The sequence below is a fragment of the Centropristis striata genome, chromosome 11, assembly GCF_030273125.1.
Source record: "Centropristis striata isolate RG_2023a ecotype Rhode Island chromosome 11, C.striata_1.0, whole genome shotgun sequence".
In the NCBI taxonomy this organism is placed as follows: domain Eukaryota; kingdom Metazoa; phylum Chordata; class Actinopteri; order Perciformes; family Serranidae; genus Centropristis; species Centropristis striata.
The window spans coordinates 3,337,803-3,357,072 of NC_081527.1; the positions used below are offsets into that span (position 1 = coordinate 3,337,803).

Here is a 19,270-nt window from a genome sequence, read left to right on the forward strand (position 1 = left end):
TTTTTTAATTTATTTAAATTATTTTATATTTGTCATTTTTTTCAATTGGTTTTTAATTCAGTTTTATGATGGTAATAATAATAACAACATAAATATTAATAATAATTGTTATTATAATTTGGATTATTTTTTATTGTTGTTATTAATAATCATTATTTATATTTTTTGAATTACTATTTTCTATTTTTTTCATCTTTAATATCCATTTGTCGATCAAAATATCAATCTATTTAACTATTTATTACATTCTATTGTTTGAGCTTATCTATATAATTTGATCAATAAAATTAAAATAAGTCAAACAGCAGCTTATTTTATGATGAAATACTTTGTGAACATTCTTTGTCAGTTTCCCTTTAAATGTATTTAATTTCTTTTATATTTGGCTTGTTTTTAATCAGGACTTTAAAATCAATTGTGAAGCAAACAGGCAGCTAATGCAGAGACTTTAAAACAGCTGAAGACTCTGTTTAATATTAGTGTGAAGACACAGGAAAGTGAGGTGCTTTGAAGCAGCCTTATCTCTCCACCACAGGGGCTGATGGGAGGTCTGAGGACCTGTTAGAAACCACGTGGCCCTCGTCTGATCTCGCAGCTCCTCCTTGTTTGGCCTCAGCTGCATCAGAGCGCCACTTCTCCCCAGGTTCACCAGAGGAAACACCGCTGCACAAAATGCTTTTCCTCCCAGCTGCTGCTCTGTGCTGTCTGTGCTCAGGTGAGTGTTTCCAGCCAATCAGGAGCCAACAAACTCCACCTTTAACAAACACTGTCACACTCACCTTCATCTACCTGTCTGTCTCCACACAGCGCTGGCTGCCATGGCAACACAGCTGCTTCAGGAGGATTTAACATGGACCAGGAGAGTTGGTGAAAGAGTCTCCTTCAGCTGTCACACTGAACAGTGTGATAGCAATGTTGTACGGTGGTACCAGAAGAGAGACACAGAAACATTCACACTGATTCTTGCTTTTAGCAGGCGTACTGGTAACGTAGATAAAGGTTACAATCATCATCCTGATTTCTCAGCTGTGAATAAACAGAACGGCTGGGAGTTGCAGATCCAGAGCGTTAAACTAAATCATTCAGCCACCTACTACTGCTCCTGTTATAAGGATGTTCCCCACAGTGATAAAATATCCCTGCAGCCTGTACAAAAACCTCCAGATGAACAGATGTCAAACAGTGTCTGTGACAGGAAGAGAGCAGTAAACCACAGCCCAGGTTCACATATTTCTCCTCCATCTCAGCCAGAGTCACAAACACACTGAACTGAGGGATTTATTTTCTTTACTGCTGTCAGGATTTATTTGATATGATATTTATTCATATTTTTATCAGATATTCCAGCAGGTTTATTGTTGTTCCACACAGTGAGGACAAACTAGCAACACAGAGACACAAAGATAAAAGAAGTGAAAGAGAAAAGAGTCAAATGAATATTACAAATAAACTGAGTAAAAAACATCAAGAAGTCTTGTTTGAAAAGCAGTTTGTCATTAAAAACATGATGAAACAAAAACAAGCTTCAGCATTTTGATAAAGATTAAAATCCTCTGCTTTGACCTGCTGCAGGAATAAAGTCCGCTCCTCCTCACAATGCTGACCTGCTTCCTGTGGCTCCTTCACAATAAAAGCTTTCTTCCATCACATGTTGGAACAGATTTGAGCAGATCATTTCACTTCAGTAAATGATACAAGTGAATTGTAGGATTTGTGACAGTTCCCCCTCAACAGAGATTTGGTAAATGTATTTGGATTGAATGAAGGTTTTTCTCTGTGAGCAGTGGGACCTTTGGCTCCGTCTTTACATCCAAACAAAACTTTGATCCAGAACAAGAGAACTGTTGGCCTGATTTCTATCACATCTACAGTGGATGTTGATGGTCCCCAGAGGATGAATCCTCATATTTATACAAGTTTTAAGATGTAATTTTAACTGCTAATCAACAGAGAAATGTCTCATGAGCGTATGTGACAGAATATTAATATACAAGATATTTGAAGGTTTGAAAACAAAGAATAATGATATTAATGTCAAAGCCTATATACATACATCCAAACACTGAGATCACTTTTGGATTTCACTTGGCAACAAACCTTTTCAAGCAATAAGGTTCATTCTGGCTTCATATTTTTGACCTTCAGGTCAACAGAAATATTTGAGTGTTTACAATATTTGTCCTAAAGTGTAGTTTGAGTTGTTCACTGTTTGTTTGTGTGAACAGTAACTCTGGTCTTATGTGTTGACCTGATTTAAAAAGTAGGAGGATAATAATATAATAATAATAATAATAATAATAATGATAATAATAACAATAATAATAATAATAATAATCATGGGCTCTTCACCCCTAAACTTGGAGCAAGAAATGTTGTTATTCTAAAATTTTTGTTCGTCTTTGACAAACTTAAATGATGTCCAAAACAAACTCTGTAGTTTGTGGTTTAAATGTTAAGGATGAAAATGAAAACACCCCCGCTTAGCAAATGGTATCATCCTCCTCTCAGCCGCTCCCTCTGCACCGCTCCGCTGGCCGACCGGCATCCAGCGACACACGCAGAGTGAGAATCCTTTAGTTGTCGTGTTGGGAATCAACTAAGTAAGTTGCTCCAGCTCTGTCTCATACTTCTTTCCTTTTACCTGGAGTTGTTCACATTCAGATACCATATCGGAGAGTACTGGAGTCCAGGCACCGTTTTCCAGTTAGTTAGCCCGGTTAGCTTCGTTAGCGCCATTAGCGCAGCTACAGTCAAACTGGAGCGGTCCGTTTATTAAACAAAAGGAGCAGTGCGACAAATTAACTGTGTACCTGTGAAGTGCGTACTTGTGTCTCTGTTGTTAAAGTTTATCGTTACTTTAGAGACATAATTTGACGTCACGCACGTCTTTTTCTGGTCCGTCGTCATGGAAACATGACTCCCTGTCAGGGCATTTGGACCAGAGTGAAAACAAACGACATAATCACTGTATAATACCAGTATGTGTGAAAACACTCACTGTGGCTTTTTAAATGAATTGTTATTTATTCCTAGTTCATATTTGATATTTTTCAGTTGTGTCTTACTGTCAAAGTAGACAATAAAAAATAGTTAAATGTTTTTCTTTGCTGTATTTATTCATGTTTTGCAGAGGATTTAACCTGAACCAGACTTTGCAACAATAATAATCACATTACATTCATGCGGACGTAGTACTACACACACAGACACACACACACACACACACACACACACACACACACACACACACACACAGTAGGTCTATATATATAGGCTATTTATAACACAAAGGTATGAGATGTGTGAAAGATAACTCCTACACTGTAAAACCCGACAAGTTCATATAACTCAAAAAAAATTGGTGAAACTGATTACATCGAAATTTTCTAGTTTCACTTACTCAACTTTGTGTTATATTGACATTTTAAATTAAGTAGCTTTAACTAAATTATTTTCAGTGGCACTAACTAAATTTTTTAAGTTACACAAACATTCTTGTTTAAGTACTTTTTACTTGGTATTTTGTTTTCACAGTAAGAATAGAAGTATGGCTTCCATAAATATTTTTATTACCTTTAACATAAAAATGTTTAGTTGTCGGTAAGAAATTCTTCACTTAACATGTACTTAACTGTTTTAAGTTAAATTAACAATGCACAAAAACTCCTATATAATTAAAAACATTACTTAATTTAAAAGCAAAACTGCAAGTTAGTTTACCTTGAAACATTTTATGTAATCAGTTTCAAAAAATGTGTTAAGTAGCTTTAACTAAAAAGCCCCAAATACATATGTTTTGAATAGAAAAAAATATATAACATTTGAAATGCCAGACCAAATTTATTGAGTAACCACAATTAAACAGTGTCATAAGGACTTATCAAAAACAGCTGCCAAACGGTAACATTAAAAATGCAAGCATTATTTAAAACACAGTCCAGAACCTCAAAACAATGTTTGTCCTATGACCTGTTTTTTTATGTGTTTTATATGGAAAAAAACCCTTTTTATTTTCCATGCTCAACTCTTAATATTTTGCTGAACCCTAATTACTTCAATACTTTAAACACTTCCATAAACGTTATCCAACTTTGGCATCCAAAATGTATCCATTACATCTTCCAAAACTTAAAAAACTGCCTTTAAAAAACCCCCAAAAACAATCACTTTGTGACAATATGAATGAAATCCTCTGTCACACATTACACATTATTCAGACACTTTTAGACATTTCCATAAAACTTTGTGTACAAATGTTACAACCTAAATGTACATAGTACATTCAATAACACAACTAAAACCGGGCCTGAGCAATGTTGTGAACTTTGTTTACATATTAGGATCCCTCCACAATCAGCAAGTCATTTTTAAGGGTCAGCACCCGAGGCCTCAACTTCCCATCATCCAGGCCCATAAGTACTTTCTGGATGAAGTCAAACGTGTTTGACATGCCGTTTGGGTAACTTAGATGCAAGGCATAAAAAAGTGCAAAAAGTGTGACAAATGCCTCAGCCATTTTGGAAAATTCCATAACTATGTTACCCTCAAGTACAATTGCAGTCTTCTCTGGGCAGAAGAATGTTGCATCTGTTGAATCTGCACTGATCAACAGGATCCCTACTGGTAGATCTTCAGTGATTGGTTCATCAGACTTCGCCATCTGAAGACAACAACAGAGAACTGTTATGTGAGATAACCTGAGCTATCTCCCAAAGCTGTTTGCAGGCAATTCATCAGTAATGAAGACAGAAAACAGTCAGATAGAACCATCCAAAACAATAATCACAATACATAAATGCAAATGGTTTCTCAGGTCAGTCGCAGGTCACAGTCAATATAAAACGTGGAACAGATTTATATAAAATTATTTATGTAAAATGTAGAACAGAATGTTTTGTCTCCCAGCCTGAAATTTGTTCATTTTACCATGTTATAAAAAAAAAATGTGATCTTCAATTGACTAAATATTTTCCATTGTCATTGTTGCAAGAAAAAAAAAAAAAATAGCAATAAATAGAGATTCTACATTTTTTAAAATGGAATGAAAAATTCAGACTTACACATTTATTTTTATTTTTTAAGCTAAAGAGCTGCATTTCAAAGGCATCCAAAGGAATAAATCATGCTCAGCACTTGAAATGAATTAAATATAGTTGGAATTTACTCAGCACTTCGCACAATATTAAAGATGCTATATGTTGTATATGCCTTTTTTTATGATTTGCATCCATTGTATACCTTACATTATCTATACTACTTATGGAATTACTTATTGCCTGCAACAAGAACCTGAATGCAATCTGGTCAGCAGAAGAGAAGAAACATTTGCTGAAAAAATTCTCACAGACAAGGTCCATATCTAGTGATATAGGTTGAAACATAAGCAAATATATGTATTTTTTTATTTCATTTTTTAATTCTTTTTTTCCTTCCTACATTGCAGCAACTTAAACAATGTAACCAAATAAAAATAAATACCAGTAATTGTATTTGATTGTTGCAGAGCAAATGCTTAATTGTACTTACATCCCAAAACTTCAGAAATGTAGAGTCATCTTCATGAAGATAAGCTGGGAGGGCACGAAGGACAGCAGCCCGTTTGATGTGAACATCAACTTGTTCCTTGCGTGTAAGAACAAAACAGAATAACAGTAACTAAACAGATATGAATTATTATATATCTACACAAACACATACACCGACATAGTACAACTTTTAAGCACCAACAATCTTAAGCAATTGACCTGGTGGTCATAAGCATCAAAGAGCTGACCCAGAGTGTCAGCTACTTTCCCTGTGCGTGCAGCTCTCTTTCTGAACAAGCTCTGAAGACGGGGGGCATGTCGGTCCAACTCAGCATAGAACTGGTTCTTCAGGTTGATGTTTGCAATCCTGTGAAACTCGGCACAGACCTGTACAAAGTACATGAATGTTTAAGTCAGATTGTAATGTATATGTGGCCCTGTAAGGAGATATAAACAGCAACAAAGCATTCCTGAATACTGCCCAGTACTGCCAAACATTGACCTTGAACTGTTTCAAGTTTGGGGGAAAACATCCATACCACTACACTACCAAATCACACTCAATGGTATTCACTGCAAACCTGAATGGATATTTTCAGCTTATCCCTGGCAAAGTCAGTCTGAAGAATGAAATTGAATACATGTGCCTAGATAGATTTACTTAAAAAAATATTGTTTACCTGTGACTCTATTTTAAGAGCAGGCCAGCGTTCCAGGATCTCTCCAACAGGTAGGTCATCATTTATGACCTCTTTGCGCCGTAGGCCAAGCCATGGTAAAATTAAACAATATTTTCATCAATTGAAAACAATATTCTCATCAATTGAAAACACTTGTGAAACAGGTTTTAGATTAATTTGATTGTGGTGCATTAATTTACATTTCAGCAACTATGCAAAACAAATATCGAAAAAAGCTTAATGTTTGCCAATAACATACCAGGTTGAAGACTCTGTATGTCGGCCTGTTGCTTCAGCCTTCAGAGAAAAAAGAATGACATTTTAAGCAAGATAATACACTTTCAACAAAAGCATTATGTACAATATCTTTGAAGTATTACATTGATTAATGTATTAACCTCACACAGTGTGAAATGTCTTAATCCCAAACTTTATGTTTATGACTTTAGGTTAACTTTAGGTTTATGAACATATTTCACTTTACTCAGACTTAAGTTCTTGCTAATCTATAGATATTGTGACAAATGGAAAATGTAAACAGTTCTTACATCTCTAAACCAAGACATAAAAGGGTATTGCTACACTCTCAGGTTAAGAAGAGAGATATTATCTATTTTTTATTTATTATTATTTGTTTTCAATAAAATCTTATTTCTGTTTGACAGTCGGAATGACCTTAACCATGCAAAGACTGGGAACACTTGACCGCTGGACTGCGGTTATTTTTCCACACTGATTACAAGCCAGTTTACGTGCGTTACAAAAAAACAGAAATGGTCCGGTAAAACGTGAAATTGAAACTGATGTGACCTTAACTTTAAAGTTAAACCCTCCATACAAAACATTAACATTCAGTAACCGTTGAGCCGAGACATGCCCGGACATGCATGCCGATGAAACATGCAGTTCCAGTCGACATTGTGTGGTAAAATCAACTTTATGAAATTTACCAGACAACTTTCTACACAAGACAAAATTTCCACTTTGACATAAAAATCCCACAAGTCCACTTTCTAATCCCTCTTTACATGTAAATTAGCTAACAGTTAAGTGAGGCATTTACAAATTAAGCTAGCCAAATCACATTTAACGGACAGATACAAATAACTGCAGACAGCCCGAATGCACACCGTTAAAATATGGCGCTTAAACAACTCTTAACTTACCAAATTAGTGCTCCCAAAGCGAATATGAAAATAACGGAGGTCAGGGCGGTGAGGGCGGTCAGCACGGCGTTCACTGTTAGCGACTCCTGCTGAGAAAGTTGCTTCGTTCTCGGCTTTTCTTGACGACGCGAGTAGCGGTAATGGCGGACTTTCCGACAGGCTTGGAGAAGAAGGACGCGCGCACGTGACGTGACGTCATCAAGTTTACTGTCAAACTATTTGAGTACAGTGACTAAAATAAATGAAAGCGGTCGAGTACTGTTAACTTAAAATTACAAATTTGTACTAATGACTCAGAAAATATGTGGTGTATTAACTTTTTACATTTTTTGAGTTAGCACAAATTATTTAATTTAACAAGCTTTTACTGTCCGGTCTTAAAGTGTAGCGTTTCTCTCTCTCTCTCTGTGTGTGTGTGTGTGTGTGTGTGTGTGTGTGTGGTCTGCCAGTGACCAATGGACATACGACAGTTCTTTAAAAGAAAAAAGACAGATTCAGGTGAGAGACTAGGGACAGTCCATAATGATCTCTGTCTTGTTTTTTCTTCTTCTGAAGAGTGTTAAGCTAAAGTAACAGATAATATAAACCAGCTATCTGCATGTTGTATCAAATTACTTATGTAGGAAATGGTCTGCTACAATATATTTGTGTATGATTGTCTCTGCCAAGGGAAAGAGAGAAAGATAGAGAAGGAGAAAGGGAAAGGGAGAGCACGCAGGAAGAACCAGGTGAGAAAACAACAACAATAAATTGATATATAGTGAATAGTGGCGAGCAAAACAGTAACAACTCATACTCCTATTCTAATTTATTGGCATTACTGTAGGTGGCCTATATTTTGCATTTTGTTGTCCAAGTAGCTGTTACTTTGTTCAGTAACAATAAAGTTCAATCTAATCTAATCTAAAAAAAAGTCTGTTGTGCTGTTACAGTCAGGAGAGTCAGTGTGGATGTTAAAGTCTCCTAGGAGGAGGACAGATGGGGAGACTGAAGACATTTGTGTGAAGAATTCTAAAAATCTGACAGAAAGGTTGGGTTGGGTTTGGGTGGACGACAGATAATAGCAATGATGAGGTTTTGGAGCGGGGAGTTTAAATGCCAGATGTTCAAAAGATGGTGCAGCAATGATGGAGAGTGGCCGAGGGTTGAGGTCTTGGTGGTGTTTTCCTCCTCCTCGGCCCTTAGAGCGAGGGATGTCCATGTATGAATATCCAGCAGGGAAGGTTTGGTTTAGTGTGAAATATTCCATGGGTTTTTGCCAGGTTTCAGTCAGACAGAGGAAGTCTAGTTGTTTGTCAGTGATGTATTCATTGAAGATGAGGCTTTTATTGTTGAGGGATCTTGTGTTGAACAGGGCTTTTTTCAGAGGCTTTTGTTTTGAAGTTTGCATGGAGGAAGTGGGTACTGGGTGAAGGTTGAAGGCATTCACGTGGTGGTTCTCCTGATGACGTGGTGAGTTGTTGTGGTGACAGAATGAGGAAGTGCAGCAGCTGTAGTCGGTCCAGAGAGATGGGACGGGAGCCTCTATGGGTGTAGTGACGGCGTCGTAGAAGTCCAAAGTGTTTTATTGCGGTGATAAGTTGGTAACTCTGGTCTCATGTGTTGACCTGATTTAAAAAGTAGGAGGATCACAACTCTTTCTCCTTCAAATCAAAACAAGACTACACTGCAACACACACTGGCTGTGTGGCCCAGCGTCCTGTCATTGGACGCACACACGTCATAAATCAAAGTAATGGACAATTGAAAGACGTGAGCTGATGATGGTGTTTGATAAAAACTGACCAAAGTCAGTAGGGTTCATCCTCTGAGGAACATGAACGTCTGAACCAACGATCCACGGAGACACTCTGCTAATGTGTCTAAAAAGGACATAAAAGAAGAGACAGTCATGTTAATATGAACATTAGAGAAACACATCATGGAGCTGAAATATGATACTGCTTCATAATGTGGACTGGTTCACCTCAGCTGACACATTCAGCAGCAGACAGGTTTTTGTACCAGTCTTTTTCACTGTGCGAGGCAGACGGCACAGGATCTTTGGCTCTGGAACTAAACTGTTTGTTGGTAAGAATAAACTTTCTTTTTCCTTCAGTTGTTTTATTGAAAATGTGTTTTAATGAGTTTCTGCTGCTTGTGACTTTTTTCATCATTAGTAGAGAATTCTTGCAGCCATGCAGCTATTGTTACATAAAAAAAGCTTCATGATTCCTGAAAAGATGTTTAAATCTCACGGCACAACTCAAGTTATTCTTTATTTCTGCAGGAGATGAAACTGATTCATATAGAAAAAGTTTGATATTGGAAATGTTACAAATATACAGTATTTGATCCTCTCAGTAATTCAGCAGCGCCTCTTGTTTTTATTAAACAACAGACTATAACTATCACTACAATTGTGTTTTATATGATGATAAACATGTCCTAAACATATATTTATCATATGATATTATCATATCATATCATATGATATGTTAATTAAATAGAACGTATGGAGACTAATGAGTGATTTCTATATGTGATACAGGATGATATCTAAAGGCACACACTTTTATCTTTGTGTACACATAAACATAAAAAACCTTAAGGAAAGTATAGATCAATATTATGTGTTGTTCTACTTTTTATGTATTATTATTATTTATTAATATTTTGATCTGTTTATTTAGCATATAGAGTAAAGTATACAGCGGAAAAAGTATAAATAATTTTAACACAAATTTAGTTGTTGTATTATAATATTTGAGCTCATGTTTAATTCTGTCATATGTTATTTATATGATCATTTAATTTTTGATTAACTCAGGGTACTTTTTTCATGTTCAATAGTATTTTTATTCAATTTGGAAGATCCAGAAATGTAATTTTATTTGGGTATCAAAGTTTCGATTTTATAGTATAAAGTCCAATTGAAAAGTAATCTGATTACATATTTTTGTAATCCAGTGGATCAAGTTACTATAATGACAAAAACTGCCGTGAAATTTCTGTTCAGCAGCTGAATCCATTTCAACCAACCTGCTGATATATTATATTATATTTCATTATTTTATATTTTATTATAATATATTGCATTATATTACATTACAACATATGTAATATTATATTACATAAAAAATTATATTACATATTATATATTTTATTTAATTTTAGATTATATTGTATTATGTGGCAGTTTTAATTCACATTTGACAGAATCAAACTTTGGCGCAAGAAGTTAAAATTACAAGAAAATAGTTTGTGCCAAATATAATAAGATATATAACAGATAGAAATGGTAAGAATTCATAGTTTAAAAAGACAAAATTATTGAGATCATTAAAACGACAATTGCATTTGATTAAATATGTAAGTTATAATCATGTGTAGAAAATGATGAAGAAAAACTGTTTTTTTTTACACTTTCACAAAAATATAATATTTTACTTCATCCTAAAGGATCAAGACCGTCTTTTTATTAAATTATGTTATATTATATTGTTTTATATTTAATTATGCTATATAACATTATTTTATATTATGTTATTATAATATGTTATTTTATATTAAAATATTTTTTAAACCTGACAATGACAAATTTGGACATTTTCTAAAATGAAAACAAAACAGAATAAGATAATTTTCAGATCCTTTCTGAAATATATTCAATTAAAAACTGTACAAAGAAAATATATTTAATGTTCAAATGGATATACAATATACATATAATTATGATATTGTAATATAATTTATTTTATTTTATTAATTGGACATTTTTATTCACATTTGACAGAATGAAACATTTTTGCCGAAAGTTTAAATTGCAATGAAAAAAGTCATAAAATGATTTATGTCTTGATTTGTTCCTATATAAATTGTAAAAGGTTTATTGTGGTAAATATGTGGTTAATATCCCAGACGAGCCCCCATTTAGTCATAACCCGACTCCTGGGCCATGACAAAAACGGGAATGGACACAAAGAATGATGATAAATTAAAGGAGATTTATTGTGATAAAGTAAAGAAATCAGTCCAAATGTGGAGTGTGTCAGTCAGTAACATCAGTAATGTCAATGTGAGTGAATGAACAGAGTTAAAGCAAAGCCGCCATCCTGTGGCTCCTTCAAGGACACTAACAAAAAGCAGTAACTGGGAGCCTCGCCTCACAATAACTAGACACTGGACTGGAGCGTCAACATTCAATATATTGTGTTCCCTAACATGAAAATAATATTTGAAATGAAGGTAAATATGTGCTTTATTTAAAATGTGTCATATATAAAAAGACATTTCCATTGTATGAAGGTACAAGTCATCATTATATGAAATGAATTTCTATAGGTAAGAAAAATGAATGATGAATGTGAAATGAAAGATGTGATCTTGTGTCCCCATATAATCCATGCTGACATTAGATGCTGAGTGTGTTTCATATGAAGGTGAATACAGTATATGTAGTGAACTTTGTGCTGTATTGATGAGTAGTTTAGTGATCAGAGTCCATGTAGTTTCCAGGATCACACTGAATGCAGTGCAGTGCTGTAAGCTGCTGTTGACTGTGTCAATGTGTGTCTGTGCTGCTTGTTGCTGCTGTCAAACTTCAGGTGAGCAGGTAGTGAAGCCCGTGGTGAGCGTGTACCCAGCAGCACCCAGAGCCCACCTGGAGGGGAAGAGCTCCCTGCTGTGTCTGGCCTCAGCCATGTTTCCTCCTCTGGTCCGCTTCTCCTGGAAAAGACGAAAGGAGAACGGTCCTCTGGAGGAGCTGCCCCCTGCTGAGGGAGAGCAGCTGGAGCTCAGAGAGTCGGGACGCACCGCCGCCATCTTGCTGCTCCGTCAGCAAGAGAGCAGCACGTATAAATACCGCTGCTACGTCCAGCACGAGGGGGGCCAAGTGGAGGCCCCAACAGAACAAGGTAATGAAGGCTCGCTGACTGTGTTCAGCAGTGATTCAGCTTCATGTGGAGACGCTGTCAAAGAGAGCAGAGGAGCAGAGGACTGACATTTCTCACTGCAACTCCAAACATTTCACTCCTTTTCTGTTTCAGAGGTTCCAGCTCCAGCAGCCTCCTGTCCTCCAGAGAGAGAGCCAGCAGACCTGCTAGCTCTGCAGCAAGCTGACTGTAAGATCACCTGCTGCCTCTCCTTCAATCACAATCTTTCCTTTTTCACTTTGCTTTTCAATGCCAACATTTAAAGTCTATGTCCTGGCTCCGTATAGCTCAAAAGCTGGCTGGGGCCCTGACTTGTTGTCTTCAATAAGGACCTTTGAGCTTTCATTCAAAGTGTAGCCGACCCCTGTCTTCATGTAAAGCTGCTTGTCCCGTCTGGAAAAGTCCAAGTTATACTGATGAAAATCTGATGATGTTCTGTTGACATTTACACACTGTGTGACTCTCGCTCTGTGTGTGTGTGTGTGTGTGTGTGTGTGTGTGTGTGTGTGCGTGTGTGTCAGGGTCCTTCCAGTCTCAGTGCAGGGTGAAGCTGCTCTGCCTGCTGTACACAGTGCTGATAGTGAAGAGTCTGGTGTTCTGTTGTGGACTCTCAATGCTGATGGTCATCAGAAACAAGGGACCGTCCACCAACTGCACACATGCTGACTGACTGTTTTCTGCCTTTTCTCACCATCAAATCTCATCAATTCATCTCATTCATCACGTTGATCAGTATTCACAAATATCAATGATGACGTGTTGTGGTCTTTATGTAAAAGGAAGATACAGTCATCCTAAAAATATAAATACATATGTACACGTATATATCTGCAGTTACTAAGTGTACATTTTGTCTGGTGTTATTGTGATATTTTAGTTAATTTCCATTTTGAATTGTGACCTGTGTAATAATAGAGATTTATTCTCAATCATTGGCTTCTTGTAGACATGTTATTGTTAAGTATTTTTTGTTTATTTGATTAATTTTCATCAAGTTTGTCAAATTCTTTAAGAGAAGCATTCTCAATAAAGTGGAAAAATCACACTGAGATTACTGGCTTTATTGCTTTATGTCTGTTTATATTGTGTTATGGAAATATTATTCATCTGTCTAATTATTATGGTAATGTTGAAATTACACAGTTAATTATCTCATTATGTCAGAGGTTCGTCGAGACAATAGTTAAGAGTTTATTCTCAAAAAAGTCTTTAAAAAATGATTTACTACTGATGTCTGGGAAAAAAACCTCAAGAACTTCACTGGAGACGGTCAGAGTTGAAGGCAACAGAGTTTATTCTCAAACAAGAGTTTAAACCAGACTTTACTCTGGAATCAACTAAAAGTTGAACATTTTGCATCAGTTTATATAACTATAATCTTCCCTCCTATTATCTGGGGCATTATTTTAAAAATTATCACTTTTACCCCTGTTACAAAGCTCTTTGATATTTTAAAAATAAATTTGTTTTCACTGTAGTTAAGTAAAGTAAAACGTATCTATATATCTACATGTATATAGCTATGCATAAGTAGTAGTAAAATAGCAAAATATAATCAATAGTCAAGTTCAAAATTTCATATTACTTTTTTTATTAAATCTAAAAAAACTATATGAAATAAATAAACATTTAAACATTCAATAAATACATCATTTAATTAATTAATTAATTAATTAATTAATGAGGCAGTTCCAGGAAAAAGCTCAAAAGTCACTTGTTAAATTCAATATTTCCAAATGTATGAATATGAATGAAACTGTACGGCCCACTGAGATTACTGGCTTTATTGCTTTATGTCTGTTTATATTGCGGTATGGAAGTATTATTCATCTGTCTAATTATTACTGCGTTGTTCAATTTACACAGTTAATTATTAAATTATGTTGGAGGTTCCACTGAGATAACAGTTAAGAGTTTATTCTAAAATAGTTTAAACTAGAATAAACTATAAATGTAACATTTTGCATCAGTTTATATCACTCTAATCTTCCCTCCTACTATCTGGTTAGTCTCAACATTATTTTCTAAAATTAGCAGTTTCTCCCCCGTTACAAATCTGTCATATTGTTTTAATTTTGGTGCGCTCCACCTCCATGACCTCATGTGGGGCTGCTCCTACTGAAAACTGAAATTCCCCCCAGAACAAGTTGAACTTGCACTTGCTGTTCTGATCTATTTCTGGTCCTGGTTTTTCAGGGGATTTCCAGAGTGAATCGAATTCTGATCTCCTTCAGTCTTTTTCTTGTTGTTACACACTCTTTGTAGTGATAAATATGTCACTTGTGATTAGTGACGATTAATACTCCAGAAATTATAATCTAGTGTTTACTGTGTTAATACAACAGTTTTTGTGCATTTCAGTGTTTTTCTTCTCGTCACTTTATATCAGGAGTTAAATAAAAGTGTTGTATTGGAATTAAAAAATATGATATACTGTAGGTTATAGATTAGCATTGTAAAATAAATTATTGTATGATTTCAGTCCCATAATTTATTAAACAATAAATATCAGTATGCTACAATACTTTATTTTACAGTGTGATAAAAACTGTTGCAGTTATTTTAGAGGTAATTGTACCATGTTATGGAATACAGCATTAATGGTTTATTTCTGTCATTAAGTTCCTGTTCCTGAGACAGTGAGTATTGAGTGCTGAAATCTAACTGAACTTCCTCTAACGATTATTTAACCAGAGTGGACGGTTGTAACTGTCATTGTGTTATTAACGTGAGAAAGGCTGCAGAGCAGAAACCCACACAGCCCGTCTGCTGCAGGAAAGGAAGTGTTGATTCGCTGCCAACAGTTTGTTTTATGAGCCTTAATAACCACTGAGAACAGATTCATATCTGCTGCTGTGCACACTGTTGGGGTTTTCATCTGCCTCCAACCTGAGCAACACTTGTGTGGGTCTCACGGTTCAAAAGTGCTTTTCACAATTATTAATAATTATCCTAAAAAAATATAATTTATATTAAATGATATGACTCTGTAAAACAGAGAAAAGAGCCAATTGAACTCAATCAGTCTCATAAAGTTACTAAACTATCAATGTGGAACTCTGAGTGATAATTAAGTTAATAATTATCAATAAATTAATTAATATTAATATTTAATATATTTTAATAGAAGTGGTCGGCATATCACTCGTAGATGAACAACATTAAATAGACAGCATGTATATTAAAATAGTTATTCTTAAAAAGTAAAGCAAAACACACAATGTCTAATATAAGAAGTTAATTACAGTGTGAAAATTGTGTGCGTGTGTGTCTGTGCGTGCGTGTGTGTGTGTCTGTGTGTGCGTGTGTGTGTGTGTGTGTGTGTCTGTGCATGCGTGTGTGTGTCTGTGTGTGTGTGTGTGTGTGTGTGTGTCTGTGCGTGCGTGTGTGTGTGTGTCTGTGTCTGTGTGCGTGTGTGTGTGTGTGAGTGTGTGTGTGTGTGTGTGGTCAGAATAGTCACATGTCTTTAGTCAAAGAGTCTTGAATTCCTCTTCAAAGCTGTATGTCATGTGATGTGCCATTTTAAATTGAAGTCAGTTTTTATTGATGCATATTGACAACATCAGTATTGGGTATGTTTTTTCTGTCTGTTATCATGTGATGCTACTGATTCCTCAGATTTCAGCTGATCGGGAAGAAGCCTGTGAACCAATCCCAAACCACATAATACAAAAATATGAACACAAGTGCTTTCACAATGATAAAAAATCCCTCTTAATTATAATGAACAGGTCTCTTCCATCAGAAGCAGACACTGTTAAAAAAAAAAGAAGTTATTTCAGGGAGTTTTTCCTGCTTTTTCTACATTAATTGCAAATATTAACCATAAAATAAAAGTTGAAATCTGGAAATTAATATAATGGGATTCATTATATTTTCTTCAGAGGATTGTTAAATTGCTTAACGGTCTTGAATGTTTAATTACAGGGAACTCTGTACGAATATATATATAACAACAACAACAACAACAACAACAATAAGTGTTATTATAAGTTGGTTTATTTTTATTGTTTTTTATTTATAATCATTATTTATATTTTTGGAATTACTATTTTCTATTTTTTCATTTTCATCATTAATATCCATTTGCCGATCAAAATATCAATCTATTTAACTATTTATTATATTATATTGTGTGAGTTTATTTAAATAATTTGATAAATTAAATGAAAATAAGTCAAACAGCAGCTTATTTTATGATGAAATACTTTGTGAACATTCTTTGTCAGTTTCCCTTTAAATGGAATAACACTGTGAGACAAATGTCAGTCTGTTCCTTTAAGACGTTGAGGGAACAGTCATGATACATTTCATATTATTTCCACAGATTGTTCTTCTATTACGTAGGGTATAATTCTGAACAGTTGGATCATTTTCAACGTGAAAACATATTGCATCACATGTGTGACATCACATGTCTCTTTACGGTGTTAGAAAGGAGTCACAGCCATAAATAAGCTCTAACAACATGGCTGTGTGATACAAACTGAACTTTATCACAGACAGAGAGCGCCACCCTGTGGTTAGTCACAGGAAGTGCAGGTACCCACATGATGATGATGATGATGATGATGATGATGATGATCACACACACACACACACACACACACACACACAGTTTTGAATGTAACTGAAATGTGTAAACTGGACAAAAAAGGTTTTTGAGTTCACTACATTATTATTATTACAACATATTCCAGATTTATTATATTTATTTGATGGAGAAAAGTTTCTTAATAAAAGTTACATAAAGGAATAGAGGTTGTCTCGTGCTTGATTTGAATTTGTCGACTGTTTTAACATTTAACATCAGCACAAGATCACAAACCAGACTCCATTCAGAAATCTCTTGTGTTAAGACAAGCTGAAACACAATAAATCATTAGTTATTTTATTTCTAAATTCAGTTTTGTTTCTATAGTTCCACATTTAAATGTCATAGCAGTGAGACTTTAATTTCTAAACCAAAACCATTTGAAGGAACCAAATATCTAATCTCATCATAAAGAATATGTGTAATCTAATATTATTAATCTTATCAATGAAATGTCAGAAAATACTAAATAAAATCTCTGTCATAAATCCCCACAGCACAAACACATGAATTCAAATGTCTTGTTTTAATAAACCAACACCTTTAAATATAAATAAATATAAGATTATGACCATATATGACAAAGAAAAGCATTAAATATTCATATTTGAAAAGCCAGAAGTGTTTGGCATGTTTTGATGCGATATATTAACTCAAATGAAGAAAGATGTTTTGACTCATTAAAGTAGATTTGAATGATTCAACACAACATTAAAGTTTAAAGGTGGATTTTCACTGGAGTTGATTCCAGTCAAATCTAATTTATATTATCTTACCTATAAAATGTGAAAAATAATAAAACATTGCCTGTTATAATTTCCCACAGCAAACACATCAATTCAAACTTAATAAACCAAGTCTGTATATGTTTAAATATGAGTAAATATAAGTTTATGACCATATATGACCAATAAAAGCATGAACTCTTTAAATAGGAGAAGCTGGAACCAGCAGATATTTGACATTTGAGCTTGTAAAATGACTAAAATGATGATTTGATTGTAAAAACAGCTGCAACGAGTGGATTAATCTGCTAATTGTTGCAGCTCTATTCTCACACATCACACGAGGACTCTGAGGAAAGAAACACACTTTTCTCTGATTTACAGCAAATCTCAATGAAAGCTGGTCTTCTTCTTCTCCTTGTGGAAGACTTTTCCATCTGCCTGCTTCCTCCAGCTCAGTGTGACGTCGTCATTCAGCCCCTGGTCCTTCAGCTTCTGTTGGAGCTGACAAACATTATTACTCACACAGAGATTACATTCTGCTTTCTTCTTTACATTTCATCCTCTGGAAGCTCTTTTTCACACTTTTTTTCCTCACATGATAGTTTGTGACTTTCCCTGTTTCTACTTCTCATGTCACGTTGCTGTCCAAAGCATTGTAATGTTTATAACATATAGTTTGTGAATGATTTATTATTTTAAATGTCTCTTTATCTGTTTCCTCCTCAGACTGTTTCTTTTACTGCTTTAATGTGAATTCACTCTCTGAGGGCTGATAAAGTTTCATCTCATCTCATTTTAAATTTGCTTCTAACAGTCATTTGTTGCTCAGTTTTTGCATCAAAGTTGAATAAAAAGAATCAAAAGAAGATTCACCTGCTTCAGCATTCCCTCAATCACAGCAGATACAGTCACACTCATCCTCAATCTCTTCACTTTCTTCAAAGACGCTTTAAAAAAACAATCAAACATGATGAGTTGAGAGATTTCTGCTCTGATAATAATCAGCATCCTGTTGATATAAAGTGTCCTCAGTTAGTTTTGTCCTGCCTGTGGTCAGTTTAGAGCTATACTGCAGGCCGCCACCAGGGGGCGTTCAGGGGTTTATCAGTCAGTTAGAAGCAGTTACTTCCTCCATCTGTTGATATTCTCACATTGAAGTCAACACAAACTGATTATCTGCAGTTGGTCACTGCACGCTAACATCAGCATCCTGAGTGTTCACATTTATTGTCCAGAAATGTTTTTTATCTTCTCATTTCATGCTAAAGTAAAGCTAAATCTAATATAAATACTGTTTGAATCAGGGGTTCCCACTCAGATGGAGCGGAGCAGATGAATGGATACTTCTTGTCACAGGTCACATCCCCCCATCCTCCAGAGGAGCTGAAATCTGCTGCTGTACAAGCCTCCTCCCCCAGTTATCAGGTTGCCCTGACTTCCAGTGTCTGAACGAGGAGCTGCTTCCATCCCACCACTTCCAGGAGTCTCTGAAAAGGCCGATCCAGACATATCTTCCTGCTGGAAGCAGCTCCTGGACCTTCTGCTTCTCTGTCTTGTTTCTCACACTGGCCAGGTCTGTGTGGTGTTCTCTGCAGCAGCTCTGGGCCTCAGTCCAGCTCATGGAGTCAGTGAGGACAAATGTCACATCCAGCCCTGAAAATAGA

The 19,270-nt window shown here is 35.3% G+C and overlaps 1 protein-coding gene across 1 annotated transcript; it reads left to right on the top strand.

Moving 5' to 3' along the window:
- The first annotated feature begins 448 nt into the window (after positions 1–448).
- LOC131980949 (immunoglobulin lambda-1 light chain-like) lies at positions 449–12,954 on the top strand. The gene is made up of 8 exons (XM_059345244.1): positions 449–715; positions 808–1,115; positions 8,793–8,800; positions 9,410–9,441; positions 10,321–10,328; positions 11,963–12,266; positions 12,399–12,473; positions 12,806–12,954. The coding sequence occupies exons 1-8, from the start codon at positions 673–675 to the stop codon at positions 12,952–12,954; spliced, it is 927 nt and encodes a 308-aa protein (XP_059201227.1). The 5' UTR covers positions 449–672.
- The last annotated feature ends 6,316 nt before the right edge of the window (positions 12,955–19,270 follow it).